The 15,890-nt window shown below is 37.5% G+C and overlaps 1 protein-coding gene across 1 annotated transcript in view; it reads left to right on the top strand.

Moving 5' to 3' along the window:
• Positions 1 to 15,890, top strand: part of RBL1 (RB transcriptional corepressor like 1) — an 83,439-nt gene that overhangs the window by 46,494 nt on the left and 21,055 nt on the right. Inside the window, exons 14-16 of the mRNA XM_081097092.1 lie at positions 1,647 to 1,779; positions 13,323 to 13,589; positions 14,372 to 14,583. Of these exons, the coding sequence (XP_080953218.1) occupies positions 1,647 to 1,779; positions 13,323 to 13,589; positions 14,372 to 14,583 (612 nt within the window). The remainder of the gene's footprint in view (positions 1 to 1,646; positions 1,780 to 13,322; positions 13,590 to 14,371; positions 14,584 to 15,890) is intronic.

The following is a 15,890-nucleotide window of genomic DNA, read 5'->3' as shown; positions in this document are numbered from 1 at the left end:
CATTTAGGTTGTTTCCATCTCTTGGCTGTTATGAATACTACTGCTATGAACAGTCATGCACAAGTTTTTGTGTGGACATACATTTTTATTTTTCTTGGGTATATGTGTAGGAGTAGAATTGCTGGGCCATATAGTAACTGTTTAAACTTTTGAACTGTCAGACTATTTTCCAAAGTGGCTACACCATTTAACCTTCTCACCATCAGTGTATGAAGATTTCAGTTTTTTCACATCCTATCCAACCCACTTATCTGTCTTTTTCATTCTAACCATCTAGGCATGAAGTGATACAGTTTTTATTTGCATTCTTATGATGGCTAATGATGTCCAATATCTTTCCAGGTGTTTATTAACCATGTTGTATCTTCCTTGGAGAAATATCTATTCAGATCCTTTGCCCATTTTTAAATTGGGTTATTTATCTTTTTATTATTGAGTTATAGGAATTCTTTATATATTGAAGATAGAACTCCCGTATCCAACATAAGATTTGCAAAACTTTTTCCCATTCTTTTAGTTGTCTTCTTAACTTTCTTGATGAAATCCACTGGAATACAAAAGTTAATTTTGATGATGTCCAGTTTTTTTTTCTATTGTTGCTTCTGCTTTTGGTATATCTAATACACCATTAATTTCATCATTTTTAATTTTTCAAATGTCCATGTAAAGAATTAAATACTTCTTGTTAGTAGTATTTAGAATAAAAAGCTAAATCTTTGTGACTAATACATACAAATAACACATTTAACATTTTTGTATCATGTGAGAAATTGAGATTTTTCTTCCATCTCTGTTATTCTTTTGTAACTCTTATCTTTTTATTCTTTGCTGTTCTGTGTCTCCTTATTTAATCTTTTTAAAAAAATTAAGCTCTTTATTGTTTAAAGTATTACATATGTCTCCTTTTTCCCCCATTGACCTCTCTCTGGCCACTCCCCCCCCCCCACACACACACACACCCGCCACATGCCCTCACCCCCCTGCTGTCTTTGTCCATTGGTTATGCTTATATGCATGCATACAAGTCCTTTGGTTGATCTTTTACGCACCCCCCCCCCCCCCCCGCCTGCCCATTCCCCTGCCTTTCCTCTGAGGTTTGATGGTCTTTTCCCTAATCCCAAACTACTGAAGGAACTGTCCAAAACCAGGAAGAACTTAAAAGAAAATGTTTCCTTGAAAATCTCTCTTCCATGTATCTTTTGTCTTTTGCAACACTGTGATTAATGGGGCAATCTTTAGTGTTCATCAATATTTCCATTATAGAATCCATTGGGAAAGTAAAAAGAAAAGTTATGAATTTGAAAGAAGTGGATTTGAGTTAATGCTCTTGCTCTATTACTTTGTAGCAGTGTGCCCTTAGGTAATCACATTTTGAGCCTCATTTTTCTCATCCCTAGGTGGAGAATGATAGTGCCTATCTCATAGGTTTACTTCTAATTGTCAATAAACTTAGATAGATGATAAGATTAAATGTGATTAATTCTACACACAATTTAACAATATTAACTATTGAGCAATTTTGTGAAGAAAAAAGGAAAGAGAAATTACATAGTTAAAGAAGTTAAGATCTTCCTCATTTTTTCTGTTACAAGTTTTCATCAGTAGGTTTATCTGTATGCAAAGCAAACGGCTTTTGTTTTCAACAGGTTATATTTCCAAATAACTTTGAAACAGGAAATGGGGGAAATGTACAGGGTCATCTTCCCATGATGCCAATGTCTCCTCTAATGCATCCAAGGGTCAAAGAAGTTCGGACAGACAGTGGAAGTCTTCGAAGGGGTAGGTTCAACATTAGTAAAACAATGAAAAATAACAAATAATTTTTTTCAGAGAAAATGTCAAGTCTTATTAATATATTTTTTATTTTTCATCAGGATTTTAAAGAAGGATTAATGCTTACATCAACCTCGTAGTGTGGCTCATTCTATACTTTTTAAAGTAATAAGATTTCCAGTCTGATTTTGAATATAATTAGTTTTCATAATTCAGTGTTAATTATTGTGAAAATATATCTTGGCCTTTTAATAAACACACACACCTTTTCTAAATGATGGTGGAAAACTATTTCTTTATAAGCTAACTACCTAATTTTTAAGTGTGACAAAAGTTATATTCTCTCTCTGTCTATGCATGTCTCTTTGAGAGAGAAATATTTAAAGCAGAGCAGAGAACTCATTGGGAAGCTAAAGTTTATCTAATGACTGACTTATTTATACTAAGTTCTTAAAATAGTTCATTTGAACCTTACTAATAGGAAGATTTTAGTGCATTTTTCCTTATTTTTTCTTGTGATATAGCATACTGATGTGTACATTTTCTGGATTATGTAGCTCTTGCTTTATTTTTTCTTAAATCAGTTAAGAAAATCTTTTGACTACAGAATATCTCTGAACAAACCTCAGATGAACAAAGTATTCAGTGTATAGTAAAATAGCTCAAGATCCATTTTTGAAGTATAGTTTTTTATATGTGTGTGGATGCATGCATGCATGCATGTGCTTTGCTATACATGTAGTGCAAGTTTATAAAAATGTGCAAGCTGTGTATATAAAATAATACTCATAAACAAGAGGAATAACAAGAATTTTTTTTTAAATATATTTTATTGATTTTTTACAGAGAGGAAGGGAGAGAGATAGTCAGAAAAATCGATGAGAGAGAAACATCGATCAGCTGCCTCCTGCATGCCCCCTACTGGGGATGTGCCCGCAACCAAGGTACATGCCCTTGACCAGAATCGAACCTGGGACCCTTGGGTCCACAGGCCAACGCTCTATCCACTGAGCCAAACTGATCAGGGCAAGGATTGTTTTATAATCTTTAAAAAATCTTGTCAAAACTTTAAAAATTCTCTATCAATTATTTGATTAGAGAAATGAACAAGTAAAAAATATTTACTTAGTATGGTATAATTTAAAATATTAAAAACATTGAGAATAAAAGTGTTTTATTTGTCTTTTTTTTAATCTTACAGAAAATAATTTAAACAGTGTTTGCTCACTTCTCCTACTGAGTAGAGCATCTATTTTGTGTCATTTAAACTCATATTGGATCAGTTTTCAACATTTTATTTACTTATTTACTTTTGAGAATTTTTATTAGAGTTTATTTGAGCTGAAACTGAAGACAGTGCCAGGAAGCAAGATATCAAATGCTCCCAGCTTTCAACATTTTATTTTTTGTGCTTTCAATGCTGTGAAATATCTGAGTTTCTCTGATGTTAAATTTTTGCCATCATTACTTCCTGTTGGGTATCATCTTTTTTGTCACAAAAACTTTTCTTTTATACCCATAAGTTTCATCTTTACAAAGTACTTCAAGCTACATACGTAAATCTCTTGAACAGTGGCAGTGTCAACAATATTCCCAGAGTCAGCTTTTCTTCTATAACTTTATTGACACTCTTATTTTACTTTTATTTATTTTATTTTATATTTTTTTTTTAGTTTTGGCACCTTGCTGTTTTATTTTATTATTATTTTTTAATTGTTTTATTGCTTAAAGTATTACAAAAAGTATTACATATGTCTCCTTTTTTCCCCGCCCTTAACAATCCCCCGGCCTCCCCTACCCACCAGTGTCTTATGTCCATTGGTTATGCTTGTATGCATGCATACAAGTCCTTCGGTTGATCTCTTACTGCCTCCCTCCTGCCCCTCAACCCTCCCGGGCTTTCCCGCTGTAGTTTGACAGTCTGTTCAAGGCAGCTCTGCCTCTGTATCTATTATTGTTCATAAGTTTATAATGGTCTTTATTATCCATGAGTGAATGAGATCATGTGGTGTTTTTCCTTCATTGACTGGCTTATTTCACTTAGCATAATGCTCTCCAGTTCCATCCATGCCGTTGCAAATGGTAAGAGTTCCTTCTTTTTTACAGCAGCATAGTATTCCATCGTGTAGATGTACCACAGTTTTCTAATCCATTCATCTACTGATAGGCACTTAGGCTGTTTCCAGATCTTAGCTATGATGAATTGTGCTGCGATGAACTTATGGGTGCATATATCCTTTCTGATTGGTGTTTCTGGTTTCTTGGGGTATATTCCTAGAAGTGGGATCACAGGGTCAAATGGGAGTTCCATTTGTAGTTTTTTGAGGAAACTCCATACTGTCTTCCATAGTGGCTGCACCAGTCTACATTCCCACCAGCAGTGCACGAGTGTTCCGTTTTCTCCACATCCTCTCCAGCACTTGTCGTTTGTGGATTTGTTGTTGATAGCCATTGTGACAGGTGTGAGATGACCTCTTTATTGTTTTGATTTGCATCTCTCGGATGATTAGTGACTTTGAGCAAGTTTTCGTATGTCTCTTGGCTTTCTGAATGTCCTCTTTTGAAAGGTATCTATTTAGGTCCCTTGTCCATTTTTTGATTGGATTGTTTATCTTCCTTTTGTTAAGTTGTATGAGTTCCCTATAAATTTTGGAGATTAGGCCCTTATCAGATATAACATTGGTAAATATGTTTTCCCACGCAGTGGGCTTTCTTGTTGTTTTGTTGATGGTTTCTTTTGCTGTGCAGAAGCTTTTTATTTTGATGTAGTCCCATTTGTTTATTTTCTCTTTAGTTTCCAATGCCCTAGGAGCTGTATCGGTGAAGAAATTGCTTCGGCATGTGTCTGAGATTTTGTTGCCTTTGGATTCTTCTAGTATTTTTATGGTTTCCCGTCATACATTTAAGTCTTTTATCCATTTTGCGTTTATTTTTGTGTATGGTGTAAGTTGGTGGTCTAGTTTCATTTTCTTGCATGTATCCGTCCAATTTTCCCAGCACAATTTATTGAAGAGACTATCTTGACTCCATTGTATGTTCTTGCCTCCTTTGTCAAATATTAATTGAGCATATTGGTTCGGGCCAATTTCTGGGCTCTCTATTCTATTCCATTGATCTATATGTCTGTTCTTGTGCCAATACCTGGCAGTTTTGAGAACAGTGGCTTTGTAATACACCTTGATATCTGGTATTGAGATCACACCTACTTTGTTCTTTTTCAGGATTGCTGCAGCTATTTGGGGTCTTTTTTTATTCCAGATGAATTTTTGGAGAGTTCGTTCTCGGCCTGTGAAATATGCCGTTGGTATTTTAATGGGAAGTGCGTTGAATTTTTAGATTGCTTTGGGTAGTATGGACATTTTAATGATGTTGATTCTACCTATCCAAGAACATGGTATGTTCTTCCATCTGTTTATGTCTTCCTCTATCTCTTTTTTCAACGTCCTGTAGTTTTCTGAGTAGAGGTCTTTTACCTCCTTAGTTAAGTTTATTCCTAGGTAGCTTAATTTTTTTGGTGCAATGGTAAATGGGATTGTTTTTTTAGTCTCTCTTTGTGTAAGTTCACTATTAGTGTATAGAAATGCCTCAGATTTCTTGGCGTTAATTTTGTATCCTGCTACATTGCCGAATTCATTTATTAAGTCTAATAGTTTTTTGATGGAGTCTTTAGGGTTTTTTATGTATAATATGTCATCTGCAAATAAGGACAGTTTTACTTCTTCTTTTCCAATTTGAATGCCTTTTATTTCTTCTTCTTATCTAATTGCAATGGCTAATACTTCCAGTACTGTGTTGAACAGGAGTGGTGAGAGTGGGCATCCCTGTCTTGTTCCTTCCTGTTCTTAGGGGAAATGGTGTTAGTTTTTGTCCATTGAGTATGATGCTGGCTCTGGGCTTGTCATATATGGCTTTTATTATGTTGAGGTATGATCCTTCTATTCCCACCTTACTGAGAGTTTTTATCAAAAATCGGTGTTGGATTTTGTCAAATGCTTTTTCTGCATCAATTGATATGACTATGTGGTTTTTTTCTTTCAATTTGTTTATGTGAGGTATCACGTTTATTGATTTGCGGATATTGTACCATCCTGCATCCCTGGGATAAATCCTACTTGGTCATGGTGTATGATCTTTCTGATGTACTGCTGGATCCGATTTGCTAAGATTTTGGCATCTATGTTCATGAGGGATATTGTCCTGTAATTCTCTTTCTTCGTGTTGTCTTTACCTGGTTTTGGTATTAGGGTGATGCTGGCTTCATAGAATGAGCTTGGAAGGGTTCCTTCCTCTTGGATTTTTTGTAGTAGTCTGAGGAGGATAGGTTTTAGTTCTTCCTTGAATGTTTGGTAAAACTCCCCTGTGAAGCCGTCTGGTCCTGGGCTTTTGTTTGCTGGAAGCTTTTTGATGACTGCTTCAATTTCTTCCATAGTTATTGGCCTGTTGAGATTTTTAGATTCTTCCTGATTGAGTTTTGGAATGTTGTATTTTTCTAGGATTATGTCCATTTACTCCAGGTTGTCTAATTTGTTGGAGTAGAGTTGTCCATAGTATTGTTTAACAATCATTTGTATTTCTGTGGGGTCTGTTGTTATTTCGCCTCTATCATTTCTGATTTTGTTTATTTGGGTCCTCTCTCTTTGCTTCTTGGTGAGCCTGGCTAGAGGTTTGTCAATCTTGTTTATCCTTTCAAAGAACCAGCTCTTGGTTTCATTGATTTTCTGTATTGTTTTTTTGGTCTCTGTGTCGTTTATTTCTGCTCTAATCTTTATTTAATCTCCTTCCTTGTGCTCACTCTGGGGTTTTCTTGTTGCTCTCTTTCTAATTCTTTGAGTTTTAGAGTTAGATGATTTACTATCATTTTTTCTTCTTTGTTGAGATAGGCCTATAGAGCTATAAACTTCCCTCTCAGGATTGCTTTCTTTGTGTCCCATAGGTTTTGGATTGTTGTGTTTTCATTGTCATTAGTTTCCAGGATGTTTTTAATTTCTTCTCTGATCTCATTGGTAACCCAATCAATATTTAATAACATGCTATTCAGCTTCCAAGTGTTTGAGTATTTTGGGTTGTTTATATTGTAGTTTATTTCTTTTTCTTTTTTTTAATATATTTTATTGATTTTTTACAGAGAGGAAGGGAGAGAGATAGAGAGCTAGAAACATCGATGAGAGAGAAACATCGATCAGACTGCCTCCTGCACATCTCCCACTGGGGATATGCCCGCAACCCAGGCACATGCCCTTTACCGGAATCGAACCCGGGACCTTTCAGTCCGCAGGCCGACGCTCTATCCACTGAGCCAAACCGGTTTCGGCAACTGTAGTTTATTTCTAATATTATGCCATCGTGGTCTGAGAAGATGCTTGGTATGATTTCAGTCTTCTTGAATTTGGGGAGACTTTGTTTGTGACCCATATGTGGTCTGTTTTTGAATATGTCCCATGAGCCCTTGAGAAGAATGTATATTTCGTGCCTTTGGGGTGAAGTGTTCTGAAGATGTCAATTAAGTCCATCTGATCTAGTGAGTCATTTAGAATTGCTGTTTCTTTGCTGATTGTCTAGAGGATTTATGCGGTGATGTCAGTGGTGTATTAAAGTCCCCTACTATGATTATATTGTTGTCGATCTCTCCTTTGATATCTTCCAGGAGTTTTTTTATGTATTTGGGTGCTCCTGCATTGGGTGCATATATGTTTATCAGGGTTATATCCTCTTGTTATATTGATCCCTTTAGTATTATGAAGTGACCTTCCTTATCTCTTGTTATGGCCTTCACTTTGAGTTCTATTTTGGCTGATTTAAGTATTGCTACCCCAGCTTTTTTTTCCTTTCCATTTGCCTGAAAGATATTTTTCCATCCCTTCACTTTCAGTCCGTGTGAGTCCCTTCTTCTGAGGTGGGTCTCTTGTAGACAGCAAATGTATGGGTCATGTTTTTTTATCCATTCAGCACCTCGATGTCTTTTGGTTGGAGCATTTAGTCCATTTACGTTTAAAGTTATTATTGAAAGGTACTTGTTTGTAGCCATTTCTTTTTTTGTGTGGCTGTTTTCTTTCTGAGCTTTTTATTTCTTCTTTTTACACAAGTCCCTTTAGCATTTCTTGCATTGCTGGCTTGGTGGTGATAAACTCCCTTAGCCTTTTTTTGTCTGTGAAGCTTCTTATTTCCCCTTCAAGTTTGAATGATAGCCTTGCTGGATAGAGTATTCTTGGATTCAGTCCTTTGCTTTGCATCACTTTGTAAATTTCTGTCCATTCTTTTCTGGCCTGATGTGTTTCTATTGAGAAATCATTTGGTAATCTAATGGGAGATCCCTTGAATGTAACTTTCTGTCTCTCTCTTGCAGCCTGTAAGATTCTCTCTTTGTCCTGAACATTTGCCATGGTAATTATGATGTGTCTTGGTGTGGGTCTTTTCGGGTTCACCTTGTTTGGGACTCCCTGGGCTTGTGTGACTTTTTTCTTCCCCACCTCTGGGAAGTTTTCTGCTATTATTTCTTCAAATAGGTTTTCTAACCCTTGTTCCTCTTTCTGTTTTTCTGGCACCCCTATTATTCGTATGTTGTTTCGTTTCATGTTGTCCCATAGCTCCCTTAGGCTCTCCTCCTGTCTTTTAATTTTTTTCTCCAATTGTTGTTCAGTTTGGGTGTGTTTTGTTTCCCTGTCTTCTAATTCGCTAATTTGTTCCTCCGCTTCTCCTAGTCTACTGTTGAAACTTTCAATGGTGTTTTTTATTGCAGCTATATCACTCTTCATTTCTTCTTGGTTCTTACATAATTTATTGATTTTTTTCATCGGTTTTTTCTTGCTTCTTGCATAAGTTGTTGATTTTTTCCTCCATCCGGTTTATGCACTCTAGGACCCTTAATCTGAATTCTTTTTCTGTCATGTTGCATGACTCTGTATCACTTAGCTGCTTTTCTGGCGAGTCCTCCTTTTCTTTCCTTTGGGGGTTTCTTTGTCTACCCATGTTTGATCGTACCGCCATATCTAGATGTTGAGTCGTTCAGTGGCTGCTCCTTGGGTGGCAGTGGCTCCTCGGGCTGCGGTTGCTCCTCAGGCGGTTGTAACGGCTGCTCCTCAGTTGGTAGCAACTCCTCTGGTGGGTGCTGTTAACAGTAGTGGTGGCTCCTCTGGGTGGTGGGGGGAGGCTTCACACACAGCTGCTTTTCCTCAGACAGAGGGTGTGGTCATCAGGAGGCTGCTGTTCCTTGGATGGGGGTGGGCGACACAAGCAGCTCTTGACACTCTTATTTTAATTTCATTTTCAGCACTATCACTTTTTACTTATTTGTTGGACCTTCATCTTTTTTTTTTCCTGATGATTCCCTCTTTCATTTGTCTGTTTATAAAATGTTGTGTGGGTTTACCACTGGGAGATAAGGAAGCATAAATTGGTATATGTTTTGTTGTCTGCATGAATTGGATAACATATGTGCCCTGACCAATCACCGACAGACAAAGAAGTGACATGATTGATCACTGATCATGATGCACAGCTATTATTTATATAATGATTTATGGGCTGAAGTTTTTAGTTTATACAGTTACTCACAGTTAATTTACCTTGTCAACTGAAATTTGAAATTTGAACTGTTTTGCTAGGGCTGTTATTAAACTGCATATTGGAACTATACAAAATATGAAGTGTGTGTGTGTGTGTCTATGAATGTATCTTTGGCTATAATTTACATGTATATTATATGTATAAGAGTGTGTGTGTGTGTGTGTGTGTGTGTGTGTATTTGCCACCCAGCTAGAGATCTGAGAAAATCATGAAGAATGGTCACCAAAATGTGATTCTTTCTAGGTGTAGGGATTTTGAGTGAGTGTTATTTTCTTCATTACAGTTTTTAGTATTGTTTGTATTTTTTTCAGTGAATTTTTCAAATTGAGATATAATTCACATGCCATAAAATAAACGCTTTAAAAGTATACAATTTAGTGGTTTTTAGACTATTCACCAGACTATACAACTATACCATTGTCTAATTCCAGAATGTTTTCATCACCTCCAACAGAAATCACATACCTAATATCAATCACTCTCCAGTTCTTTCTCCCCTAAGGCCTTGGAGCTACTTTTTATCTCTATGGATTTGCCTATTCTGGTCATTTCATATAAATGGAATTGTTTAATATGTGGACTTTGTTATTGGCTTCCTTCAATTAACATGTTTTCAAGATATATCTATGTTACAACATGTACCACCACTTCATCTTTATGACTGGATAATGTTTTATTGTGTGGACATTGTTTGTGTATTCATTAGTTGATGGACATTGCGATTATTTACACTTGTTGGCTGCTGGGGTCCAACCCCAGCAGGTCTAGGGGTCCCCAAAGGTGTGGACGGAGTCGGCGAAGAAGGAACGACACAGAGGCAGCGTTCAGTTGATCAGCAGCCTAGCCAGGATCGCTAGCCAAGTTCTGGTCAGGATCTCCAGCAAAGTTCTGGTTAGGATCTCCAGCCAGGTTCTGTGTCCATGTTCTCTTGCTAGGTTCTGTCTCTAGCTTCTGTGTCCAGTTTCTGTCCAGGATCTTTTGCCATGTTCTCTCGCTAGGTTCTGTCTCTAGGTTCTGTGGCCAGTTTCTGTCCAGGATCTTTTGCCATGTTCTCTCGCTACGTTCTGTCTCTAGGTTCTGTCTCTAGGTTCTGTGTCCTGTTGTCTTGTTACATCTGTATTTATACCAGTTGATTCCAATCCTATCAATCTCTATTCCAAAGGTTAGGGTGTTTCTTATCTCCATTCCAGGGAGTAAAGATTATGTAGCTTAAGCATGATTATTCATAGTTAAAGTGATTAATTACCTGCCTGGCACTTAGTTAGGGGTTTTATTCCCTCCCTAACTTCAGGGGAAAATCCCTACCTGGGGAAACAACCTTTTTCAGAGAGGTGACCTTGGTTAAAACACATAGTGCCAAGAAGGTGAGCAAACATATTAAGAACAGTATGCCATATATGCCAGGTCCCTTGAAACAGCAAGGATGGACCAGCTCCTGGCAGTTGGCTGTTATGAATAATGCTGCTGTGAACATTCAGGTCGTATATTATTTTTATGACTAGAGGAAAAAGTTATTATAAAGATTTAGGCATGAGAATCAAATAATAGAAAAGCCTTAGAAAACAATAATATTGAGCCTTGACTCTGGAGATATAAAACTTCTAACATTTGGCTCCTTTAATATAGGCAGAGGAGATATGCTATCATTTTCACCTATTTCAGGCCTCTCTCTCCTACTAGACTTGATGTGAGCTATATTGAACAGACACTCAATAAAAACCTAATAACATATTATTAAATTTTTATTGAGTGTCCACTATAGCTTTCCCAGTGCTGTGTAAGGAAAAGATTATTTCAAGGGGTTTGCAGCTAACTTCATGGCTATAATGTGAGTCCTTTTTTGAAATGTCAGCTTTGAAAATTCCTAGTCAGATTCAAGGGCCGGGATTTCTTAGATGTAAGACATCCAGGTAGAGTCCTGTTAAGGGGTAACAGGAGTAACAATAGAACTTTCCACTTGCTAACTGAGGACAGGAGTCAGAGCTGCTTTCATAACCCCAGGATTATGGAGAGATATTTATTAAGCCATGACTCTTTCCCCACTCCCTTCAGTAGTACAGAGAGCTGTCATTATGGCCAGAGGTAAGTTTTATACTTTATAAGCATATTTTGAAAATAGACTACATGGCTGTCTAATTAGAAAGTAAACATAAATAATAATAAGCTTTGCCCTGACCGGTTTGGCTCAGCGGATAGAGCGTCGGCCTGCAGACTCAGGGGTCCCAGGTTCAATTCCGGCCAAGGGCATGTACCTTGGTTGCGGGCACATCCCCAGTGGGGAGTGTGCAGGAGGCAGCTGATCGATGTTCCTCTCTCATCGATGTTTCTAACTCTCTATCCCTCTCCTTTCCTCTCTGTAAAAAATCAATAAAATATATTTTTTTAAAAAAAAATAAGAATAATAATAATAAGCTTTTACTTTAATAACATATTATATACCTGAATAGAAACAATGGATTGGAGGAAATGAGGAAGATTGTGGAAAAAGATGTAGAGTTGCCCTGACTGGTTTGGCTCAGTGGATAAAGCGTCGGCCTGCGGACTGAAGGGTCCCAGGTTCAATTCCAGTCAAGGGCATGTACCTTGGTTGCAGGCACATCCCCAGGAGGGGGTGTGCAAGAGGCAGCTGATCGATGTTTCTCTCTCATCGATGTTTCTAACTCTCTATTCCTCTCCCTTCCTCTCTGTAAAAAATCAATAAAATATATTTCTTTTAAAAAAAGAAGACAAAGATGTAGAGTTGCAGGAGGCTAAAAGAACCTTTGCACCTAGTGGAGAGACATAGTTTATACCCTAACTTTCTTTTTAATCAACATACTACTGTGAACTCTCAGATTAAATCAAATTAAGCATAGACTTATCACCTTTACTCATTTTCATCTTATAAAATACTAGAGGCCCGGTGCATGAAATTCGTGCATGGAAGGGAGGGGTCCCTCAGCCTGGCCTGCACCCTCTCCAATCCAGGACCCCTCAGGGGATGTCCGACTTCTGGGATCGGACCTAACCTGGCAGTCGGACATCCCTCTTGCAATCCAGGACCACTGGCTCCTTACCGCTCACCTGCCTGCCTGATCGCCCCTAGCCTCTCTGCCTGCCTGCCTGCCTGCCTGCCTGCCTGATTGCCCCTAACTGCCTCTGTCTTCCAGCCTGATTGCCCTGAATTGCCCTCCCCTGCCAGCCTGGTGCCCCTAACTGACCTCCCCCGCCAGCCTGATCACCCTTAACCGCCTCTGCCTCAGCCCCCGCCACCATGGCTTTGTCCGGAAGGACGTCCGGATTAATGTCCGGTCTAATTAGCATATTACCCTTTTATCAATATAGATCCGTGGTCTGCAAACTGCAGCTCTTTGGCCCCTTGAGTGTGGATCTTCCTAATCCTTAGGAGTACCCTAATTAAGTTAATAACAATGTACCTACCTATATAGTTTAAGTTTAAAAAATTTGGCTCTCAAAAGAAATTTCAATCATTGTACTGTTGATATTTGGCTTTGTTTACTAATGAGTTTGCTGACCACTGGTATAGATGATTCTGTATCTACTAAACTAGAAAGTTACAGCATTGCCTTAAACTGCTAGAAGTGTGAGGGTATGGGAGGTGAAGGCAAAACTGTGAACCAAATAACTGATTTTTCCTTAAGTGTTATTTACTAGATAAGATCGGGAGACAGAAGCTAATTGACTACTACTTAAATTTAGGGGTCACCTCATTCTCCCTCTCAGCTTCTACTTTACCCTTAACATTTTGCTCCTTTAATGTAGGCGAGGTTCAAGAAACCAGAGGGTGAGCTATCATTTTCACATTTTATTGTAAGAATTTATTTCAGGCCTCTCTCTAACACTTGACTTGATATGAGGACAGATATCAAGATATATCTATGTTACAGCGTGTACCACCACTTCATCTTGATGACTGCATAATGAACCTGGTTCATTATTTTAGAATACATATCAAACTATTTTAAATTTATTTTTCTTTTTACTAGATATGCAACCATTATCTCCAATTTCTGTCCATGAACGCTACAGTTCTCCTACCGCAGGGAGTGCTAAGAGAAGACTTTTTGGGGAGGACCCCCCAAAGGAAATGCTTATGGACAGGATCATAACAGAAGGAAGAAAATTGAAAATTGCTCCTTCTTCAAGCATTACTGCTGAAAATATATCAATTTCACCTGGGCAAAGTCTTTTAACAATGGCCACAGCCATAGTAACGGGGACAACAGGACATAAAGTTACAATCCCATTGCATGGTAACATTTCAGTGAATTTATTTTATATTTTTTCTGAGTTGGATAAAATTTAAGAAATGTCTTTACTGTATTGGATCACATAGCCTTGCTAACACAGTATATTTTCTTGAACCTAAAGACTACTTTTTTTATTTTGATTTTTTAGAGCAGTTTTAGGTTTATAGCAAAATTGAGTGGAAAGTACAGAGATTTCCCATATACCCTCTTCCCCCTCCCCTACACACAGACTCCCTTTCCATAACATTCCTGCACCATAATAGTACATTTGTTACAATTGATGAACCTACACTGATACATTATCATCATCCAAAGTCCAAAGTTTATATTAGGGTTTACTTGATATTATATATTCTATAGATTTTGACAAATATCTAATGAGACATATCAAACATAATAGTATTATAAAGAATAATTTCACTGCCCTAAAAATCTTGTGCTCCACCTTTTGTTTTGAACCTGTACCCTTTTTTTTTTTTAATTTTCAAATTTTATAAATTTACTACACTTCTTGTTAGGACTTATTTTCTTAGCTTTACAAATGAGTATATTGAGCAAGAATTTTTTTTTTAATTAACAAGTCTCCTTAAGAGCTCAAAACAAAACAGAGCAGAAATAGAAAATAATGTTATAGACTAGAATTACTATTTTGTAGCTTTTCTCTTTTTTTTTCCCTAACATATTTATATGTTTACACACATAAATGGGTAGACATAATGACAACCTTTCTGGAATACATGCAGCTTTTGCTAAAAAAAGAACTCTTGCTTGTATTGTACACTTAGGTATTGCAAATGATGCTGGAGAGATCACACTGATACCAATTTCCGTGAACACAACTCAGGAGTCCAAAGTTGAGAGTCCTGTATCACTTACTGCTCAGTCATTAATTGGTGCTTCTCCAAAACAAACCCATCTGACTAAACCACAAGAGGTACATCCAACTGGAATAAGCAGACCAAAGAGAACGGGGTCCTTAGCACTGTTTTATAGAAAGGTATGTGTTTTCATAGCATCTAAGAAGATTTCATTTAGCCCTACCGACATGGCTCTGTGGTTGAGCATCAACCTATGAACCAGGAGGTCACAGTTCAATTCCCAGTCAGGGTATATGCCTGGGTTGTGGGCTTGATCTCTGGTGAAGCAGGCAGGAGGCAGCCAATCAATGATTCTCTCTCATCATTGATGTTTCTCTCTCTCTCTCTCTCTCTCTCTCTCTCTCTCTCTCTCTCTCTCTCTCTCTCCCCCCCCTTCCTCTCTGAAATCAATAAAAAAATATATATATTTTTTTTAAATAAAAATAGCCCTAGCCAGTTTTGCTCAGTGGATAGGGTGTCAGCCTGTGGACTGAAGGATACCGGTTGATCGCCAGTAGTGGGTGTGAAGGAGGCAGCTGATCAAGGAGTCTCTCTCATCATTGATGTTTCTATCTCTCCATTTCCCTTCCTCTCTCAAATCAATAAAACTATATTTAAGCCCTGACCGGTTTGGCTCAGTGGATAGAGCATTGGCCTGCGGACTGAAGGGTCCCAGGTTCGATTCCAGTCAAGGGCATGTACATTGGTTGCAGGCACATCCCCAGTAGGGAGTGTGCAGGAGGCAGCTGATCGATGTTTCTCTCTCATTGATGTTTCTAACTCTCTATCCCTCTCCCTTCCTCTCTGTAAAAAATCAATAAAATATTTTTTTAAAAAACTATATTTAAAAATAAATAAATAAAAAGATCTTGTTTAATCAGTGCAAGAAAGATTGAATAACACGGCAGCTTTAGCTTTCTTTTTTTTGTGTGTGGTAATATATATATATATAAACATGAAATTTATGATTAACTATTTTTGTGTCATTAAAAGTACATTTACATTGCTGTGCCACTTTCACCACCATCTCTCCAGGATATTTTTATCTTCCTGACCTGAAATTCTGTATCCATTAAACAGTAATTCCCCATTCCTCTTTCTCTCCCTGCCCCACTCCCCGCCTCCCCAGACCATGGTAACCACCATTCTACTTTCTGTCTTTGTGAATTTGGCTACTCTGGGTACCTCATATAAGTGGAATCATACAGTATGTCCTTTTGTGACAGGCTCATTTCACTTAGCATAATGTCTTCAAGGTTCATTAATGTTGTACATGTGTCATAATTCCCTCCCTTTTTAAGACTAAATAATATTCCATTTTATATATATACATACACAGTATAATATTTTATTTATCCATTCATATATACTTGACATTTGGGTTGTTTCTACCTTTTGGATATTGTGAATAACACTTCTGGGAACATTGGTGTACAAATACCTATTT

This window comes from Myotis nattereri, assembly GCF_964212035.1.
Source record: "Myotis nattereri genome assembly, chromosome: 8".
Lineage (NCBI taxonomy): Eukaryota > Metazoa > Chordata > Mammalia > Chiroptera > Vespertilionidae > Myotis > Myotis nattereri.
Note: the sequence above shows the minus strand (reverse complement) of the source record. Positions and strands in the feature narration are given on the sequence as shown.